The sequence below is a fragment of the Callospermophilus lateralis genome, chromosome 14, assembly GCF_048772815.1.
Source record: "Callospermophilus lateralis isolate mCalLat2 chromosome 14, mCalLat2.hap1, whole genome shotgun sequence".
Lineage (NCBI taxonomy): Eukaryota > Metazoa > Chordata > Mammalia > Rodentia > Sciuridae > Callospermophilus > Callospermophilus lateralis.
This window is the reverse complement of record NC_135318.1, coordinates 95,019,690-95,039,192: the sequence shown is the minus strand read 5'-3', so window position 1 is coordinate 95,039,192 and position 19,503 is coordinate 95,019,690. Positions and strand designations below refer to the sequence as shown.

Below are 19,503 nucleotides of genomic sequence, written 5' to 3'. Positions count from 1 at the left end.
TGTCTTTAATCACCAACACACTGCAGAATTCTCCATGGGACTGCGGTGTTTTGCATTGGAACCCACCCCCTGACCTCTAAAAGTGGTCTAGACAATTGGGTTGGCTCCCTCCCTCCCTCCTGAACCTCTTTGATGTCCTTTAAGTTATTCTTTTGGATTCCTTCCACAGTAGGCAAGTCCTTGGATCCCCTGCTCTTAAGTCTTCCAGCCTGAAGGTCAGATGTGTCCAGATGTTGAATTGAAGGATATCAGCTCCTAGAAGCCCTCATCCTGGCTGCAGTGTTTCCTCCCCTCAATGCAAAGCAAGAAAGTGCAGTTGACCCTGCACCCATTCTTCTGCATCCATGATCCCCACCAGCTGGAAATCCAAACTATCAGGAAAGGAGTTGTGTCTCTCTGGACAGATACTTCTCTCCTCCTTGTTTCCTGGATCTTACAGTGTTACAGAGAATGACACTGCCCTTTCCTTGTATTAGGTGTCAGAAGTCATCTGGAGATAATGGAAGTGCTGCAGGAAGAAGATATGCAGCATTTAGATGCAAATACTCTGGCATTTTTGTAAGAGACTTGAGCCTGTGTGGACTGGTGTTTTGGGTGGACTTTGAACAAATCTCCCTTGGATTTCTTGTAACATTTCTGGTTTCTGGACTTGGGAGTGTTCAGGACTTGTTTGTGAGTCAGCCTCATGGGGATGTGATAGGGGGGCAGTCGGAGCTGTTGTGCAGAACCTCAGTGATGGCTTGTAAGGCCACATGCAACACTGCAAGCAACAGCCGAGAAGGGAGCCCTCTTCTCCTGTGTTCAGCTTAACTCTTGTCTTATCCAAAATTATGACTTGTGAAATGTTACAGAAATGGACTCATGCCAAGAAGTTGGGATGTTCCGGGGAGCATGGGCTGTCATTCTATTCTGTCTCTCATTATGATGTGTTAGCCGGTGGGAACTTGAAGATTTGCTTAGGCCATGGATTCTCCTTCCCTGGGAAAGGGCTTCTCAAAGCAGCCCTTGTCCCTGTTTCACCTGCTTCCCCAGGAGGACACAACAAGAACATTCTTACAAGTTGGTCCCCGGTCTTGGTCTTCCAGCCTCCCAAGTTTGAGAAATAAAATCTGTGCTATGAATTACCCAGTGTCTTGTATTCTGCCATCACAACACAAACTATGCTAAGATGAGTCAATCAGCAGTCTCCCAAGTGTTTACATTGTGGTAATTGACACCAAACATCCGTTTTGTAATTAAACCATTTTGGAGTACACAGTTGAGTGGCATTAAGCATGTTCATGTTGGTGTATAGGCGTCACCACCATGCATCTCCAGAACTCTCGTGGACATACTCTTACCATCAATGCTGAATTCTAGTGCCCTTGAGGCCCAGGAAAAGAACATTGTACTTTATCTTTTTAAGAAACTGATAATTGAGAATCTGAGATAAGTGATTTCCTACAAAATTTGCCTTTCTCTGGACACGATCATTTTCAAGGGATGCAGTTCACCCCCAGTCGTGGGCATAACAAGTCCACTGCCAACTCTGTGGGTGTTTCAGTTGCACTCTCAGTGACAGTGGTGACTGTGTGCACATGAGCTGTGTGTCCAGCTCAGATCCCAGGATCTAGGGTCTTTGGTTCCACGCAGCCTATAAGTTGCCTCCTCCTCCAGGTCTCTGCAGGCCAGTGGCACGAAGGCCCTGGGCCTGGTGGTTTCTTTAGGTGAGTGCAATACGTGTCCACTGTGCCGTGGGTCATGATGGACTATAAATAGAAGCAATGCCTGGATACTCTTGGGATCTCAGTGGGCTCAGCCTGTGTGCTGAGAATTGTTGTGACTTCCTAATTAATGGGCCCCCAGAACCCCAGAGGAAAGGGCAAGTCCAGAGCCATTGGAACCTCAGTGTCTTTGAGAGAACTTTTGGGGTAAGGGGCTGATTGATTTGATGACTCTGATGCAGAGTCACGTGCTTCGAATCCAGGTAGAGGTGCTCAGGAGCAGCCTGGGCTGGCACATGGGTTCCCCACCTCCACACCCATGGGACATCTTAGGGCTCTGAGAAGCATAGCAGCCTGACCACGTGAGGGCATCTGCTGTCTCTGCATACAGTGAGCTGGGTTTTCTTCACGTCTCTCAACAATTCCACATAACACCAGCTCTGAACCCAGAGTCCTCGGCACTTTAGTTGAGGCTCCATCAACTCCCACCTCTCTCTACCTGACAGAGCCCTCCTGGCTCCCTCTGTACTCATTACATTGAAGATGAAAACCTGGAGGGTGGGACTTCCCATCATCCAGAAGTTCCCAAACACGTTCCACTATGTCATTTGTTCCTGGAACCCAAATGGTTGGGGTGGGCCACAAGCATCCTGGCATCCATGTGTGGGAACCATGGTAGTATAATGAAGAAACAGGAAGGAGAGGGGTTGGACTGATCAGTACAGATGGCAGGGGTTGGACTGATAGTACAGAGTGGAATGGAGAGTTCTCTCCTGGGGTGATTGTTGTGATGTGCACAAATGCTCTGCTGGTGCTGGGGTGCCCGCATGGTTTCCAGGGTCTTGAAAGACTACAGATGCCCACAGAGTGTTCTCAGATGCACATAGTGGGAGGCCCATTGCCCACTACGTACCTGTGGAAGAAGTAGGAGACCCCCTTTGTGTAGAGGTGCCATCTAGAAGGCAGCCTCACTTCTCTGAAAAACTTGATTGGAAAAAAAGTGTATGGACCTGTGCCCAAAGGGCCATATATGCTCCTGGAAGTTGGTGGTGGAAATCGTTCTCCATCCATTAATCACTCCCTCACTCACTAATGTCCTTGTGTCCTTGAGAAAGGCTCTCCCTTTCCTGGTTTTCCTGAATAGAAATCCTCTTGCATCTTGAGTCAATAGGGTTATGCACTGTGCAGAGGGGGTTGGTCCACTGAGCATCTTAGAGACTGTCCTTTATGGAGCCTAATGATCCTCATTGGGGAATGAGGCCAGGGTCCTAACTGTGGTTAGTGTGAGGACACCATGGTTTCAGCAAAGGGAAAGAAGGACAAGGGAAACTCAGATGTCCCTTCATGGCCCCTGGAGTTAGAGGACTTACCCCTTTGCACCTGGGATCAGGAGACCTCATTTCCTTGAGGACACGCACACTCAGACGTAAATCTTGAGTATGGGTTCCTTTCTGGGGACCAGGGCTGTTGTTAGCCACCAGGAATGACAGTGCTCTCCCTGCTGAGTGGAGCCATTTTTGCCAGGAAAGAGAGCCCATGGTCACGCCTTGTCCAAAGCATCCCACGCCAGGGACTCCCATCCCTAGCACTCCTGTCCTGAAAGGAAGCCACTCAGAGGCAAGGTGGGTCCAACCACCTCCCATGTGTTCACTCATCACTGTGTTCCAGCAGTCACCCCAGTTAACAGTCCCGATGGGATTGGAAGTGGGTCAGAATGTCACCCTCATGAGCTCTACCCTGCTACAGCTGCAGTTCTGCAGTGGGAGAAACACAAAACCTCAAAACACATGCACATGAATGAAAAGAGCAAGAGCCAGAGCCCAAACAGGCCAGGTGTGGCAAAGACAGCTGGAGTGCCTAGGTTGGGACTCAGAATTATGTCAGTGGGGTGGCATTGTGCTGGCACCAGCATGATCTCAGAGAGCCAGCCCTGCTCATTTTTGGCAGCAGTGTGTTGGGGAAGGCAGCAGAAATTGAGAGGCAGGATTGAGTTTGGCCCTAGGAGGAAGTTGGGTAAAAGGCCAGTGTGAGTTGGAGGGCCTGGGCAGATAGAGAGAGGCCAGGGCACAGCCCAAAGCCTAGAGACTGCACTTGATGTCCGGGGTTGTGAAACACCACCTCCCCTCTTACTCACAACTGAGAGCAAGAGGCATTGATAAGTTCAGTTTGTGTGCGGCTGCATCCAAGGTGGCTCGGCTAGGCACCTCTGTTTCCTCTTCTCAGGAGGCTGGGAGTCCAGGCTCCACTGAGGCTCGGCTGGGAGGATCAGAGTCTGAGTTTATGCCTGTGTTCCTGGTGGGATCCGTGTTGGCTGAGCCTCAGTGTTTTTGTAATGAGAGGATGGGTGACTGTCATGTCTTTATCCCAGGACACACTTGCTAAATGGATTTGTTTGGTCTGAGGAGGAAAGAGAGAGAGGGGAGTGGTGCTGGAGACAGGGATGCAGGCAGGGGTCATGGACTTGGCATAACTCAGTCTTGGAGATGATATCCTATCCCCTGTAGCCACTTCAATTCCCATGAATCCAGAGGCTGAGCCCCCTTGAGGTGAGGGGTGAACTGGTTCTGGGCAGCAGGATGCTGTGGTACCTCGGAGTCTCTGTGAGACCCCAACACTAGACGCACTTGGCCCTTTTGAAATCTTAGGAGAAGCCTTGGGAAGTTGTATGGCAGAGGGGAGCAGCCTCTGCATCTCAGTCACCTCCAACTTGCCATGGTGTAGAGTGGGAACTGCAGCCACAAAGGGACGGACATTGGCCACGTCCCTGTGTGGGACAGAGGCCTGATTGAGTTAGGGTGCATTCTCTGTCTCTCTCCTTCTTGTGATTGTCCCATCTCTACATTTGTGCTTTAGCCACCTGTGAGTCCCATCTCTGGTTTCAGAGAGAATAGAGGGTGTTATGGGCCAATAGACACAATAAACCCTAGAGATTAGATGCTACCCTACTTTCCAGAAAAGACTGGGCACACCATGAGTTGCACAATGATGGGACCAGGGTCCAAAAGCTGCTGAGAGGGAAGGACTGGTTGTGAATGCACTTTTGAAGGCTCCAAGCTGGAACTCTAGTGGCACCAAGCAGGGCAGATGCTGGTGGGGGTATTTGGGTAGTTGTTGGTGAACACATGGGCACCTTTTATGGGTAGGCATGGAGGAGAAATCAGCAGCCCATAGGGCTTTTGAAAGTTGTCTTATGTGAAAAGAGGGTCAGGTATGGGCACAGGAAATGACATCATTGCCTTGACAATGGATCAAACAGAACATGGAACCCTGGTATCCAGGCACCCACCTCACTGACCAAGCCATCCAAGCTCATTTGGTTGGAGCCACTGGAGTGAGAAGGATGTTCTCCTGTGGTTGCAAACAATGCCGAGCCTCAGGCTCCCAGGAATCTCAGGGGGGCCAACGAGCCCTTTTGTGGCTACAGTGGGTGAGGCTTCAACTTAGACGCCAGAGCCTCTGGCAGTTGTCGCAGAGGAGCTCAAGAGAAACAGTGAGTAGCACAGGGCAGGTGAGCCCAGCAGGCCCTCTAGTCTGATCCCTGATGAATGGCCCAGGACTCCTATTCTGACTGTGTTTGTGTGTGTGTGTGTGTGTGTGTGTGTGTGTGTTTGTACTGATGGGAACTGTCCCATTGTGCTTTGACTCTAGTGTATTCGCACAAGTCATTTTTCTGTTTGTCACCATTTCCATTTTGAACCCACCATTCTTGGTCCCAACCCAGGGTGAAAATGATCAGAACACGGAGGAGCCCTTCAGGGTACAGAGCCTTGAACCTTACAGGCAGGACCAGCTTAGGAATGAGCTCCTGCCTGTCATTTGTGGGAGGAATCTACATTTCAGCAGCAACATGGGGTTCATCTCCTGGGATTTCATCCCCACCCAGCAGGTGCTGGATCTCTTGTTCCCAAGGTAAGCACCAGACCACCAAGCCCAAGTGTGTAGCCCCCTCATGCCTGGGTCTTGGGGCTCCCATGTACCTCTCAGGGACCCAAAGGTTTGTGATCCCTAATGAGATAGAGGACCACACTCATAGTGGAATGTCCGTCCCGAATGGGACGAGTCCTGGAGGTGCCTGCCACAGGCTTGCAAGGGGAATGAACTCCCCCTCTCAGGCAGAGAAACCATCCTGACTCCAGCTGATCCACAGAGGTCCGTGGAGCGGTCCCCACACACTAGGCACCACAGCTCAATGGTGTTCGCTGAGCTCATTCCCAGGTGGACTCAGTGAGGCCAGGTGGTCTTTCTGGTGTGATGTTGGCTTCGTGAAGAAAGTAGATCTGTGCCAGAGGCGTCTCAAAACTCGGGCCTTGGGAAAAGCACTTTTGGGTTAATAAAGACATGTTAGTATACATAGTGGGATAAAGTGTCCTAGCTGGGACATAGCTGGACAGCTCCCACACCCAGAGAGATGTGTGGGAATCAGCAGTTTGGGCTCATTCACTGATGAACATGTAGAAAGCACCCACTGTGTGAAGACATGTTTCCAGTCACGTTTCACAATTCAGTGAAAAATGGGGTGCAAATGACTGCCATTGTGTCCCTTTTCATGGGGGTCAGCCTAAAACCGTAGGTGCCATGAGTACATATCCTACATGAGACTGCATCCCTGACTCCATGAGGCCTAAGTGCACGTTGTCCTCTTCAGTGAATATGGTGGACCCCTGGACCAACTTCAACATGGAATGGGCTTGGGGTCAAGAGGGTGGGCTCCTTGTTTCCGGAATAGGGACCTGCAAGGTGATTTGACTTGGGAAGGCTGAGGAAAGACTGCTGTCCCCAATTCTGTTTTCTGCCTGCAGTGTAAGGTGTGGGGCTTCAACAGTAGGAGGGGTAAGGCAGGGAGTTGTAGGTGGAGTCATGGTGCTCTGGGGAAGCCCCTGGTACAATGGATCCCCACACACTACACCTCCCTGTCCTCCCCCAGGGCCACAGAGATGTAGCCTGCACTCATGGGAAAAGAGAGGTCCACTGCTACTCAGGGGGACTCAGTGAGAGCTCACAGAGAATGAGGTAGCATTGCAGCCCACGCCAGGTGAGGAGGTGTCTCTTGAGCCCTGAGAAGAGTGGGCAGGAGGACAGACACTCCTGGAAGGTGCATTCCAGGTTGGAGAGCACGTAGCCAAGAGGAAGAAGAGTGTCAGGCCTGCCCAGAGGAGGGGAGAGCTGGTCATACCATGGATCTAACGCTCCTTCGTTGAAGGTTCTTTGTCTGTAGCGACCTGTCCTGTCCCTGCCCTTACAGCCACTGTGTCTTGTCTGAGGTGGACTGGTGTGTTCAGAACCAGGGACGGTTCAGGAGTGTCGGGTCAGAGGTTTGCTCTGGAGGCCGTGGCGAAGGCAAGGCCAGGGTTTTGCTGACTCCACACCTGCCTCCCCACAGTGCCTCACCTTCCTTCTTGGGGACCTGGGTGAACTTCTACACCGAGGCTTCCCATCAGCCTCCAGGCTCGCTGAGTCTGCAGCTGCTGCTGCCATGCATGTGGCTCTTGCTGGTTGGCTTGTATCTGGAGCACCAAGCACACCTCCTCCAGGCCCCAACTGAAGATGGCATATCAAGCCAGGCAGAGCCTGAGAGCCAGGCGGACTGGGGTGAGTACCTAAGGGTATATGAGGAAAGGTCCGACTGTTGTCCCACTGCGGGGTGTCTGTATGCCTGGTGTTGGGCTGGAAATTAGGATAAGCCTCTATCCACTCAGGAAGTGACCCCAGTCTGCAAAGAGGTCTTGTGTGGGCTAAGGGCCTGAGGTCTTCCTGGCAGCAGGGGTATTGTCTGTCTGTGCCAAGGTCAGGGCAAGGCAGCCATGTTGGCATCTTTTCTCCTCTAGCTACCAGCTCAGTTCCTGTCACGGCTCCTAAGCCAACCCCAGAGCCAGAGCCTTCTCCCTGGGAAGGGGCAGAGCTGGAGCCCAGGACATCAGGGGTCTCCACTCGGTATTCCTCACAGCCCCAGTACAATAAGCGGGTGAGAGGCAGATGCCTCATTCACGTCTACCTAGAAAATGAACCGACAAAGTATAAGAGCATCCTGGTGAGTGTTCGAGCAGGGGAGTCTCTTGGGAGCCCACACTGGGGAAGACCAAGTCCCAGCAAACACCTTGGACTAGGCCTGTCTTCTTGAACTGGAGCTTCTGGAAGGTCAGGAAGGAGAGCAGAAAGTGAGGAAGAAAGAGGCGGGAGAGTAGCAGCATGCCAGTTCTGGGTGGGAGTGGGCCTGTGTGTTTTGGGGTGTGCAGGTCAGAAGTGCAGGACTGAGTGCTGGGTTCAGAGGAGGTCAGAGAAATATCGAGAGTACAGGCCATCCTCTACTGATCTTGGTATTGAGGAGGAGTATATTGAACAATGGAGGTTGAAGCAGAGGAGTTGGCAGTCATTTTCTTGTGTGTGGGAGGGGACATGTTGCTGGTTGAAAGGAAGGGAGCCATTGTGGGATGATTAGGGTGGTTAGGGGCCCATTAGTGTCCTAGTTTGCATGTATGTGAATAGAGATTTAGCGACTCTCTCTGCAGAATTTTCCTGGGCGTGGAGTATCCATCATGAGACTCTGGTGTCCACCTCCAGGGGAGCCATGTTGAACCACTGCACCTGCTGGGTCCGAACCTCCTGACACCCCAGCAAGCACTGACACTCTTGAGGCCAGCAACTTCCATGCCTGTCATTAAAGAGTCCTAGTGTGTGTTGTGCCCTGGCTGTCAGGACCAAAGCACCTAGGGTTTGTGCCTGGTTCACACAAAAAATGCAGCTACATCCCAGACCAGAGCAGGGATATGGAAGTCCGCTGAACCATTCCTCCCATCTTGATGGAACTAGAGTGTGTCTGTACAAAGCCTTTTGGTCCTTATTCCCTTGTCCCTATAGGGCATAGCAAGTTGAAGCAAACTCTTGTACCAAGATTGGCCTAGAAGCACATAGGAAGACCCCACATGATCACATGAAGGCCTCAGGTAGCAGGGTAACAAGACGGTGCCCTTGTGTTGAGAGCTCAGTTGTCTCTGATTGTCCTTGAGCACTGTCCTCTGGGTAGCTACTCCCAAATTCCATCTCTGATGAGCTTTCTCCAACCCTGCTCAGGTGACCTGCCAGGACACGACTCCAGTCATCATCCGCAGGGCCTTAGATGCACACTTGCTCCAGCAGGAGGATCCAGAAAACTTTGAGCTTCTGCAAATTGTCTCGAACCATCAGAGTAAGTGGAACCATCAGAGGGTAGGGAGCAGTGAGTCACAGTGGGCTCAAGAAAACTGGGAGCCAAAACACAGTGTGCATCCACCAAATGCCCAGGAAGACTATGGTGGGACTTGTGTATGAAACAAAGTGTGATGATGGGGCATAAATCTGCAGGTCCTTCATGTTCCCCAGGGGCTGTGGACCTGCCTATCATGTGTTCTTTCCTTGGCCTGAGGAGGCATTGCAAAGCTATTATCCACGAGGGGCCAAGAAGAGAGGCTTCTTTGTCTTGTGTCAAAGAAGACAGACAACCACAGGGTGCCTACTTTGGCAGCCTTTCCTGACCTAGATGAGTACATGAGAAAAGCAGTTCAATGAAGAATCATTTCTGGCTTCCAATCTTTCTCTTCATTGCAAACTGAGTCCACTTAGGACCAGAGGCCATTTCTAGAGAGAAGTGTGTGGTAGAATAGAACACTTCACGGCTTGTAAACTCTTCTTAGAGAGAGGGGGGGGGGAGAGAAGAGAAGAGAAGAGAAAGACAGAGAGAGAGAGAGAGAGAGAGAGAGAGAGAGAGAGAGAGAGAGAGAGAGAGGAAGAGGGAGAGAGAGAGAAGAAGAAGGAGGAGGAGGAGGCGGATGAGGAGGATCAGGAGGAGAAGGAGAAAAATGAAAATAAGTTGAAGGAGGAGACAATGAATAAGAAGGTCAAGATGACTATAAAAAGAAGCATGAGGAGAAGATGAAGAACAAGAACAAGAAGTATAACAATAAATTGATTAAAAATGTGAATGAGAATTATACTCATGGGGAGGAAATGCAGAAGTGGGGAACTCAAGACTTGGCACAGCCCTGCTGTGGACATCCTCCACCCACTCTCAACACACCTCCAAACCATACCCCTCAAATTAGTGTAGCCCTGTATGAGTGGATGAATCCACCGGCAAGGTGGAGGCACCCACCATCAAGTGCTTTTCCCCAAACCCACCTGTGATCATTGCTGCAGTGGGTAGAAAACCATTAACACATGAGTCTTTGGTGGCCAATCCAGATACAAAGTCTAGCTGTTTCTCTTTGGTGGGTCCAACGTGAACTAAGAGGTTCTGGGGTGCAAGGGGCTATTTCCTTGAAAGATGATTTTGTAGTGGACCTCCTGTGCATAGAGGGTCCTCAGGGAGGAATCAGTGGGGAGTCTTTGGTGGAACAGTAGCTGGATTCGGGGGCTCTCAGGTCTGTGTGTGAGACCTGAGCTGGCAGAGGCTCTCAGTTGTGGGGGATGTTGGGTAGTGTATTCCTTGAGTGTCACCTACCACGCCTCTGCCCCTGCCTCTCCAGAGCTGAGGATCCCTGCTGATGGGAAGGTATATTATGCCCTGGATGCCAGCGTGGATTACAACTTTCTGCTTCAGGAAACAGCTGCTAGCAAGTCGTTCAAGGTCAAGCCAAAGGAGGTAAACAGCCACCTTCTTCAGTCTTTACTCCTGGTGCCACTCCACATCCTCCAAGGGGACAAGAACCTCAGGTTCTGGATGGATGTTATAGAATGCCCATAGAGCCAACTGCCAGGCTGGGTGGGGTGCAGTTGCTGGGCTTTGCTGATGTTGTCATCCCCCACAGTTCTTGGAGCCTTCTGTGGCAGTGGCATCCAGGATCCCAGCAGCTGTGAGCAGCAGCTCTGCAGTGGCCGCAGGATCATTGCCCCAGGCCACCCAAAGCAATGAGTGCTGCATGACAAAAGTCACTAGTAGCAGCTCCTCACTGCTTCACTCCAGTGAGCAGGTGGAAGACAGCCGCTTTGTTCACATCCTCCTAGAGGGACAGAGCCTGAAGGAGACAAAGCGCATCCTGGTAAGCCCGACAGCAGGGCTGCCTCCTGGGTGTCCACACAGTGGAAGGCAGGAGACACAGCCAACCCCGGGGCTGTGGTGGGAAATAAAGAAGAGAGAGGTCCATCTTAAGGGCTTGACCTGAGGAGGGAGAGCCTCAGCATGCCCAGCTCCAGCGGTGAGTGGGCCTGTGTATTGTGGGTTTTGCAGGCCAGAAGTGCAGACGGAAGTGCTGTGGGCAGATGAAGTCAGAGAAATGTCCAGGGTGCAGGCTGCAGTGTCTAGAACTTGGTATTCTCAATAAGTGAGGTTGGAGCAGAGGAGGTGGCAGTGACTTGTCACATGTGGAGGAGGAGATGTGTTCCTGGTGGCTGGGAAGAGAACCTCCTTAGCATGACTAGGTGTGGGAATTTGGGGTCGGGATCACCTGGGGGGTCATGCCAAAGCTTCGGAATGTCAGCCTTTGCATGTATGTGAATAGGGAGCTAAAGGGGTTCTTGGCAGAATTTCTGTGGATGTGCAGTAGACACGCTAATGCTGCAGGTGTCCAGCTGCAGAGGAGACATGTCCAGTGCCTGCCAGTGCTGAGTCAAGTACCTCATTACAACCAGACCCGCACCGAGCTTCCAGAGGCCAGGGCCTCTCCAGGCTATCATGAAGCACTCAAGTGCACACTCTTGTATCTGAGTCTGTTTTGTGTAGTGGCAGTCAGGACCAAAATTTTCAGTGCATCTGCCTCTTCCACCCAGAAAGGCAGCCTGCATCCCAGAGCACACTTGGTGCGCAGATCCCTGGCTCATTGCTCTCATCTCAGTGAGTTGAGAGTGTGTCTGTGCATAGGCAGTTTGGTCCTTTGACCTGAGTGGAATGTGGCTCCCCAGGGGGAGGGGAGATGGCAGGTACAGGCCGATATTTGTACCAGGATTGTTCTAGTAGCACATTGCAAGAACCCAGGGGGGATATATGGAGGCCACACTCAGGTAGCAGGATAACAAGATTGTGCCCTTGTCTATGTAGCTGAGATTTCTCCTGAATGTTTGACCACAGTCTTCTGGGTAACTCCTCTAAAACCCATTCTCTGATGACATTTGTCCCACCCTGATCCAGGTGACCTGTCAGGAGACGGTGACGAGCCTCATCCGCAAGGCCTTGGACCAAAATTTGTTGCAGCATGAGGATGTGGACAACTTTGAGCTGCTGACAATGATGTCTGAGAATGAGAGTAAGTTGGACAATCAGACAGTGGGGAGAAATGATCCACAGTGGGCTCAGGATAACTCACAGCCAAGAGAAAGTGGGCCTTGGCCCCAAAATACCAAAGTGTGGTGGGCCTGGTGCAGGAAACCAACTGCAGTGGTGGGCGTGTCCAAGGTGGAGGTGCTCAATGAGGCCCCAGGGGGCTGCTGGACCTCCCTAAATGTGTTCTCCCCTGGACCTGGTCTGGCAATGCAAAGCTAATATCGATGAGGGGCAAGGCAGAGAGAGGCTCAATCGATCATCAGTTTGGTTTATGGCTCACTGATAATGATGCCTTCAAATGAAGAGGAGGAGAACATGGGTCCTGATTGGATCAGCATTGCTATGGACGGAAGCAGCACAGGTCCCAATCCATGGCCAGGATATGAGAAGTCCTGCCTACTCACAAGAATGTCAGGATTGCAGCAACTGGGAACAGGACCTAGTGAAGAGGAAGTCAAGGCCAGGGGACAGCCTGTTTGCGTTCTTTTTGGAACAATTCCAAGTCCTCTGTGCCTGGGTGCCCATGTCCTGAAGGTATCAGAATGCCCAGGTTATTATTCCTTCCAGCAATAAAGAAGGGCATATGAAGAACAGAGGCCACAATGCTGAGCTATCCAATATGCCAGTGCTCTTTCCTTTCTTGTAGCCCAACACTCCCAGCCTCCACCATCCCAGCCTGTCCACAATAGAACCCACCATCTTTCGGGCACATAAGTGAGTTTTCCCATTTTCACACACCGCCTCATTTGGGTTGGCTCTGTCTTACACGTGAGGAAGACTGTGGTGCAAGGAGCTGGGCAAGGGGCAGTGTCTGCGAATCTCAGGGACTTGGGAGGCAGCGCAGGAGGATGGGGATTTCCAAACAGCCTCAGAAACTTAGGGAGACCCTGTACCCAAGTCAAAAGGCCTGGGAATGGTCTCAGTGCTTAAGTGCCTCTGGTTTTATCCCTGGTACAAAAATAAGCCAGTCAATAAGGAATTACCAAACTGAGAATCTACGAAGGTGATTTCAGAAACAGACACTTTCAACCCAAGCATCAGTTGAGAGCAGGCTCCAGACCAGGGGAGGTTTGTGTTTAACAGACATCAAAATGGAGGACTTCCGGGGGCCTGGAACCCACTAGGTGTGATGGCATCTATGCCTTATGGCAGGAGGGTGGCAGTGATGCTGACCCTCACCTAGATTTTGGAAACCTTGTTTTCATTGGGGAAGCTTTATGGAGGTGGAATCTATTTTAGCAATCCTGGTCCAGGTGAGGTGCTGACTACCACAGGTAGAAGCCTATCCAGAATGCAGTGTCTGTTATTCAGTCTTTCCTGACTGTGACAATGACAAAGAAAGGAAGTCACTTGTCTTTGGTCTTGGTTTCACTCCTGGCCATTGATTGAGAACTGATTTCATCTTGGGGTTCTGAACAGAGGCTGCATCTGGGCAGAAGAGTGTGATAGATTTGAACTCTTCAGAGGACGCCCCACCATTGCCAGAGAAAGAAGGAGAAGGAGGAGGAGGAGGAGAAAGAGGACACTCCTGAGTGGGGAGAGGATCACACGATGAAGAGCAGGAGGAAGAAGAAGAAAAATAAGGAGGTGAACAGAAGGAAGGGTGGAGGGAGATACACAAGAAGAAGAACAAGAAGGAATCATGTAAGAACAAGAAAAAGACCCAGAAAGAACTACAAGATGATGCAGGAGAGAAAGAAGAGCCAGAAGTAGAACAAGAACCAGAATAAAAGTACCAAGCAGACAGCTCATGATGAGAAACAAGGGGGAGGAGAGCGAACCTAGAAAACAGTAGAGTTCTCCAGGGCACCATCCTGCTGAAGTCCTCCCATGTCCATGCCCAACACACCTCTGATGGATACCACCTCTCCGCGTATTCATCCATGAGTGGATTCATCCAGGGCAAGTGGATGAATTCACCCATCATCCAATGCTTTCCTGAATGCCCATGTGTGAGCATGGCTGCACTGGGGAGAAAGGCCTAAGCACAGGAGCCTTTGCCAATCCTGATTCAAAGCCTAGCAGTATCTCTTTGGCAGATCCAACCTGCACTGAGAAGTTCTGGGGCCCAAGGTGCTGTTTCCATTGTCAGGTGCTCTTTTGGTTTAGAATCCTGTACATCATCTTCTCCAGGGAAGAATCACTGAGGGAGTCTTTGGTGGCACTGTAGCTGGATAGGAGGGCTCTCCATTCCGGTGCAGGTTCGCCCTGGCGGAGACTCTCAGGGGTTGTGGGTGTTTTGTGGTATAATTCTTGAGTGCCACCTAACAATTCTCTCCACTTCGCTCTGCAGAAATCAAGGTCCCTGACCACTCACTCATGTGTATGTCCATGAATCCGCAAATAAAATATTTCATCGTGAGGAAACGCCCCCAGGTCAAGGGAAAGGAGGTAAATATCTACCTTATTCAAGCTGTACTTGTGCTGCCATTCCACTCCCACCTAAGGAAATAAGAAGCCTCAGCACCTGGACATATGTGCTAGAAGCCCAATGAGCCAACTGACAGGCTGGGGTGGCTTTCTGTTTCTGGGTTTGCTGATGTTCCATCTCCCATAGTTCTCAGAATCAACCTTCAAGTCCTCCAGGCCGCTTTACCACAAGAAGGTGGGAGACACCTGCTTAATTCGTGTCCACCTGGAAACACAAAGTCCAAAGCTGGCCAAGACTGTCCTGGTAAGCCTGGGAGCAGGGGTGTCCCCTTGTGCTTACACCTGGGTGGGGAACAGACACTGGTCCAATACCATGGACTACTCATGCCCTCTTGAATTTGGAGCTTCTGGATGATCAGGAGGATACATGGGAATCAAGAAGGGAGAGGTCAGTTTGAAGGGTTAGGGCTGAGATGAGGGAGAGCAGTAGCTTGTCCACCACCATGTCTGAGGGAGTCTGTGTGTCAGATGGCAGCATGCACTCCAGAAGAGCAGAGGCAGGTATGGGTGACAGATGAGAATAGGACGGGACCTAGGTTGCAGGTTCCCCTATGGGATGCTGACCTCTATGGAGGAGGACAGCAGTGTGAGGTTCTGCGTGTTCCTTGAACAAGGAGCTGAGAGGGTCTCTCTGCAGAGTCGATATGGTTGTGGAGCAAGCACACCAAGTGTCCAGGTAACCCAATGACCACCCTTGCCGGATGAGGTGCCCTCCTGCACCCCAGCCAGCACTGAGCCTCTGGAGGCCACGAGCTCTCGTGGCTATCTTTCAGCACTCCTGTGTGTGGTCATGTTCCTGGGTCTGTTTTTGGCCCTGGCAATCCAGACCAAAGCCTCTAGGTTTTGTGCCTAGGCCATTCCCAATGCCGCCTGCATCCTCGGGCAGACCTGGGATCTTGGTGGCTATTGTCCCATTCCTCCAAACTTGTGGGATGAGATTGCATCTGTATGCAGGTAGTGGGGTCCTCTCACTTTGAGAGGAGTCAGCTCCACAAAGAGCAATGGCAGGCCCAGGAAGTCCTATGTACAAGGATTGGGCTAGTAGCCTATGGGAAGAGCCCACGCGATGAGCAGGAGGTCAGCCTCAGGTAGTAGGGTCATGGATGTTGCCCTTGTATTTAGAGTGGAGGTGCCTCCAGAATGCCCCTGCCCACTGTCCTTGAGTAGTCACTTCAAGGCCCATTTCCTGAAGGCCTGTCTCCCATGCTGCTCCAGGTGACCTGCCACGATAGGGCTCCTGTCGTCATCCGCAGGGCCCTCGAGCTACACTTGCTTGATCAGGAGAAACCGGAGGAATATGAGCTGGGCCAAATCATCTCTCACCATCAGAGTAAGTGGGACAATCAGGTGGCAGAGAGCAAGGGTCAGGATGTGGACTCAGGTCAACTCTTAGCACCAAAGAGTAGTCTCTGACCCCCAAGAACACTCCAACAGGTATGTTGTGTTCGTGCACAAAGCCAACTGCACTTCTGCTGGTGGAAGGTCTCCAGGTCCAATGATATACCCCAGTGGATATTGTGGCTCCCCACCAGGTGCCCTCCCCTGGACATGAACAGGCATCCAAAGTTGACATCATTGAGGAGTGAGGAGGAAAGCCTCTTTCTAGGAGCAGTATGCTTCATGTTCTGGGATAGGAGTGGTTTCAGAGGAACATGGGAATGCATGGGCTAAAGATGGAACTGGCATTTTGTGGACTGAATCAGCAATATTGAAAGCCTTCTGTGTGATCAGAAAACCACTGCCTGGGCAGAGCATTGCCAGGATTCTAGCAAGCAGTAACAGGATGAAATTGGGAAGAAAACACAGCCTGGGACACAGCCTGAATCATCTATTTTTGCATAAATTCCATGGTCTTCTGCATCTGAGTCCACTTGCCAAGGAGTGATCACAATAGCCAGGTTATGACCCCTAACTAAAGTCAGATGAGGGCTTGCTGAGCACGTCAGCCACAAAGCTCATCTGATAATAATGCCAGTGCTTTTTTGTTGGTTGGTTGGTTGGTTTTTGTTAGCCAAACACCACAGCAGCCATTATCCCAGCCTATGTATGCTGAAGACCACCATCCCTATTAGTTCTAGGATCAATTGTCTCCTATCTGAATGTACTGTTATGTTAGTAGAGTCTATGGAAGAGGAAGTCTGTATGGGGCCTTGGTAGCCTTAGAAATTCATAGCAGAGATCCCCACATCCAACCCAGAAGGGATGGAGAATAGGCTCTAGGTTAGAGGAGGGCGACAGGAAACACGTGTTCAGAGGAAGGAGAAGCGGGCTGTTGTATTCCCCCACTCGGGGTCATGGCACCACTGGACCCTACACCATGTTGGAGGGACGCAGTCCCTTTGCTGGTCTTTGGAACCATTGTTCTCAGTAGGGCAGCATTTGGAATGTGGCCTCCATTCTTGGAGTCTGGTCCACATGGAGGCGGGCTCCACCAATGCAGAAGCATGGCTCTAATGTGGTATCCGTGCCAGTCAGCCTGTCCTCACTGTGGCCATACTTGAGGAAAATAACTCAGAAGAGGAATCCTAGGCCTTTTCTCCGGGTTTCATAGTTTTCTCTTTGGTTGTGCACTGAGGCTGTCCATAAGGCTTTAGTGTGTGGCAGTGGAGAGCTCCTCAGTCCTTGCCAAACAGGGAGAGAGAGAACGAGGCTGGGAGAGAGGGAGAAGAGGGAAAGACAGGAGAAGGAGGACCTCTACTTGGAGGATGAGGATACAGTGGAGCCAACAGGAACAAGGTACTATTGTCCAGGGCGCAACCCTGTTTAGGTCTTCCTCCAACCATACCCAACCTTTCTTCCAGTCCCTCCCACCTCCCAGTAGTGTATTCATCTTGAATGGGAATTTCATGATGACATCAGAGCACTCACCATCCAATGCTTCCCTCCAAACCCACCTGTGAAGATGGCTCCTGTGGGGTCTGAATCTTCGGCACAGGAGCCTTTTGTGGGAGATTTCAGATGTAAATCTAGTGGTGTGCTTTGGCAGATGCAAGAGGACCTGGGATGTTCTGGAGTCCAAAACCTTTGGTAGGAACAGACATTAGGTCTGTTGAAGTGCTCTGCCTAGTTTTTCCTCAGGGAGGACTGTGGAGGCTGTCTTTGTTGGTATTTGTGCTGAATTGGAGAGCTCTCAGGTGTGTGGCTCAGGTTGTTTCTGGCACAGGCTGTCAGATGTTGGGGTATCCTAGGGAGCACCTCCTGAGTGCCACCTTCTTTTTGTACACCCCTCTCTCCCCAGAGCTGAGGATTCCAGCGCAGGCCAACGTATTTTATGCAAAGAACCCTCACACAGAATCCAACTTCGTGCTGAGGAAAAGGAGCCTCTCCCAAAACAATGATGAGTGGATCCAGCCTCAACCTCCCTCTCGTCCTGGAAAGAAGGCTCCAGCCCTCCTGAGGATGCTTGCAAAACCATTCTGCTGCTGTGTGCCTGGGCGGGGCTGAGGCAGCCCAGGAATATTTACATTGATTACTATTTGCTTGGAAAGTTTGAACCTATAGTTTGCCATTGTCCTTGACCTTGTTTAGTAACACAGTTGTTACTCTATCCTGTATTTGTTTCCATTAATATGTTATTATTTTAAAACATATTTGTTTTGTTACCTGATCTACTCTGATGATTTGTGTATACTAAATGCAGCAGTGATTCCTAAAGGACACATCCAAACCAGCAGGAAGGAATGTTTCATTCTATCAGCAAGAATTTTGGTTTTTAAGAGTTTGGCAGATGGCATTATCTGAGTCAGTTTTCCAATGGGGGCAATGAAGTATCATGGTACAAACACAAACAAAGACACACAAACACACACTAGAGCACACACACACACACACACACACACTAGAGTTCACACACACTCACACAAGCACACATACTCACTGAGAGATAGACAGATGGAGTTGGTCTCTGCTGAAATACTTTGGAGACGTGGTTCTGATTTCTCCCATTTTGGAGTATTCTAATTGCATAAGGTGTCCTGCAGATGAATCCCATGTCTGAAGAAGACATGCATGTGTACTTCACATTGCCACTTTCCACATAACCCCAAGGTCATGTCATATAATATTTTTCACACAGCTGTGTTTTGACTGTGAACCATCCCATGAGGTCAGCTGTAGAATTTTCCACTGGTAGCATCACAATGGGGATCCACTCTTTGGAATTGGTGATATTTCCAATTTTCTTGATTCAGATTGAAAAAAATATATATATATATATATATATGGTTTTTGATCAAAATTCTGCATTTGATGATAATGAATGCCATGCATCTAGGAATCTTTAGACTGTTGACAATGAATGGATGCCTATTGCCTGGACTGGTCTGCAAAATCCTGTAGCATCTGAGCATGTGTGAGGGCTGTACAGGTCTTGCAAAAAGTCCAGGTCAGATGATCCTGCACAAAGCTGAGCTCCTAGTAGTTCCACAACAGTGTAAGGGGCAAGGAGAAACTCACTTCCACACAGAAGTTGGGAAGCTACCTTATGAAGGTGATCATAGGTACGGGATCCTCTTGCTAGGACCCTTTTTCTATTGGGCCAGGACTGTGTTCTGAATGTGCTTGCTGAGAAGAGCTTGGAGTTTTCTAACTGAAGCAGTTCGTGCAAGCTGCTTCCACTTGCAGGAACAAAGTGTGTTCTCCTTGAGCACTTTGGGCTGTCCCTGGTTGAACTAGAGTGTCAGAAGCACTTGTAATGATTGGCATTCACGGTTTCACATTGAAGCCTCTGTGCCATCTGTCAGCCACTGATGGCTGCAAGTGGGGAATGGAAGCCATTTGCTGCAAGCAGTTTCAACTTGCAGGACTAACTTTGTTGTAAGTGGGCACATGGTGTTTTTTTCTGTGTGAGCTAGAAGAAAGCAAAACTGCTTCTTCCAGGTGACAGGCATGCTTTCACATTGAAGACTCTGTGCCATTGATCCAAAACAGTTCACTCATGTGGGCACCTGCACTTCAAGTGTATGTTGTAAACGAGTGTGACAAATGGATGTCAATGAGACTTTGGAGAACTGATCTTCTCAGCTGGTCCTCTTTCCTCCTGCAAGTGGGTGATGCTAGATTCAAGAGATGTCTTTCTGGCACCCTTTGTGTTTCATGCCTGAACTGTGCTCTGAATGTGCTCACATGTCCTAGGTTCTGATC

At 50.4% G+C, this 19,503-nt stretch overlaps 1 protein-coding gene across 1 annotated transcript in view; it reads left to right on the top strand.

Annotated features, from left to right (window-relative positions):
* The window catches only part of LOC143380069 (uncharacterized), an 83,904-nt gene that overhangs the window by 9,515 nt on the left and 54,886 nt on the right, over positions 1 to 19,503 (top strand). Inside the window, exons 2-9 of the mRNA XM_077105177.1 lie at positions 5,425 to 5,612; positions 7,084 to 7,292; positions 7,529 to 7,731; positions 8,772 to 8,886; positions 10,202 to 10,317; positions 10,484 to 10,714; positions 11,800 to 11,914; positions 14,225 to 14,322. Coding sequence (XP_076961292.1) covers positions 5,551 to 5,612; positions 7,084 to 7,292; positions 7,529 to 7,731; positions 8,772 to 8,886; positions 10,202 to 10,317; positions 10,484 to 10,714; positions 11,800 to 11,914; positions 14,225 to 14,322 — 1,149 coding nt within the window. The 5' untranslated portion in view covers positions 5,425 to 5,550. The remainder of the gene's footprint in view (positions 1 to 5,424; positions 5,613 to 7,083; positions 7,293 to 7,528; positions 7,732 to 8,771; positions 8,887 to 10,201; positions 10,318 to 10,483; positions 10,715 to 11,799; positions 11,915 to 14,224; positions 14,323 to 19,503) is intronic.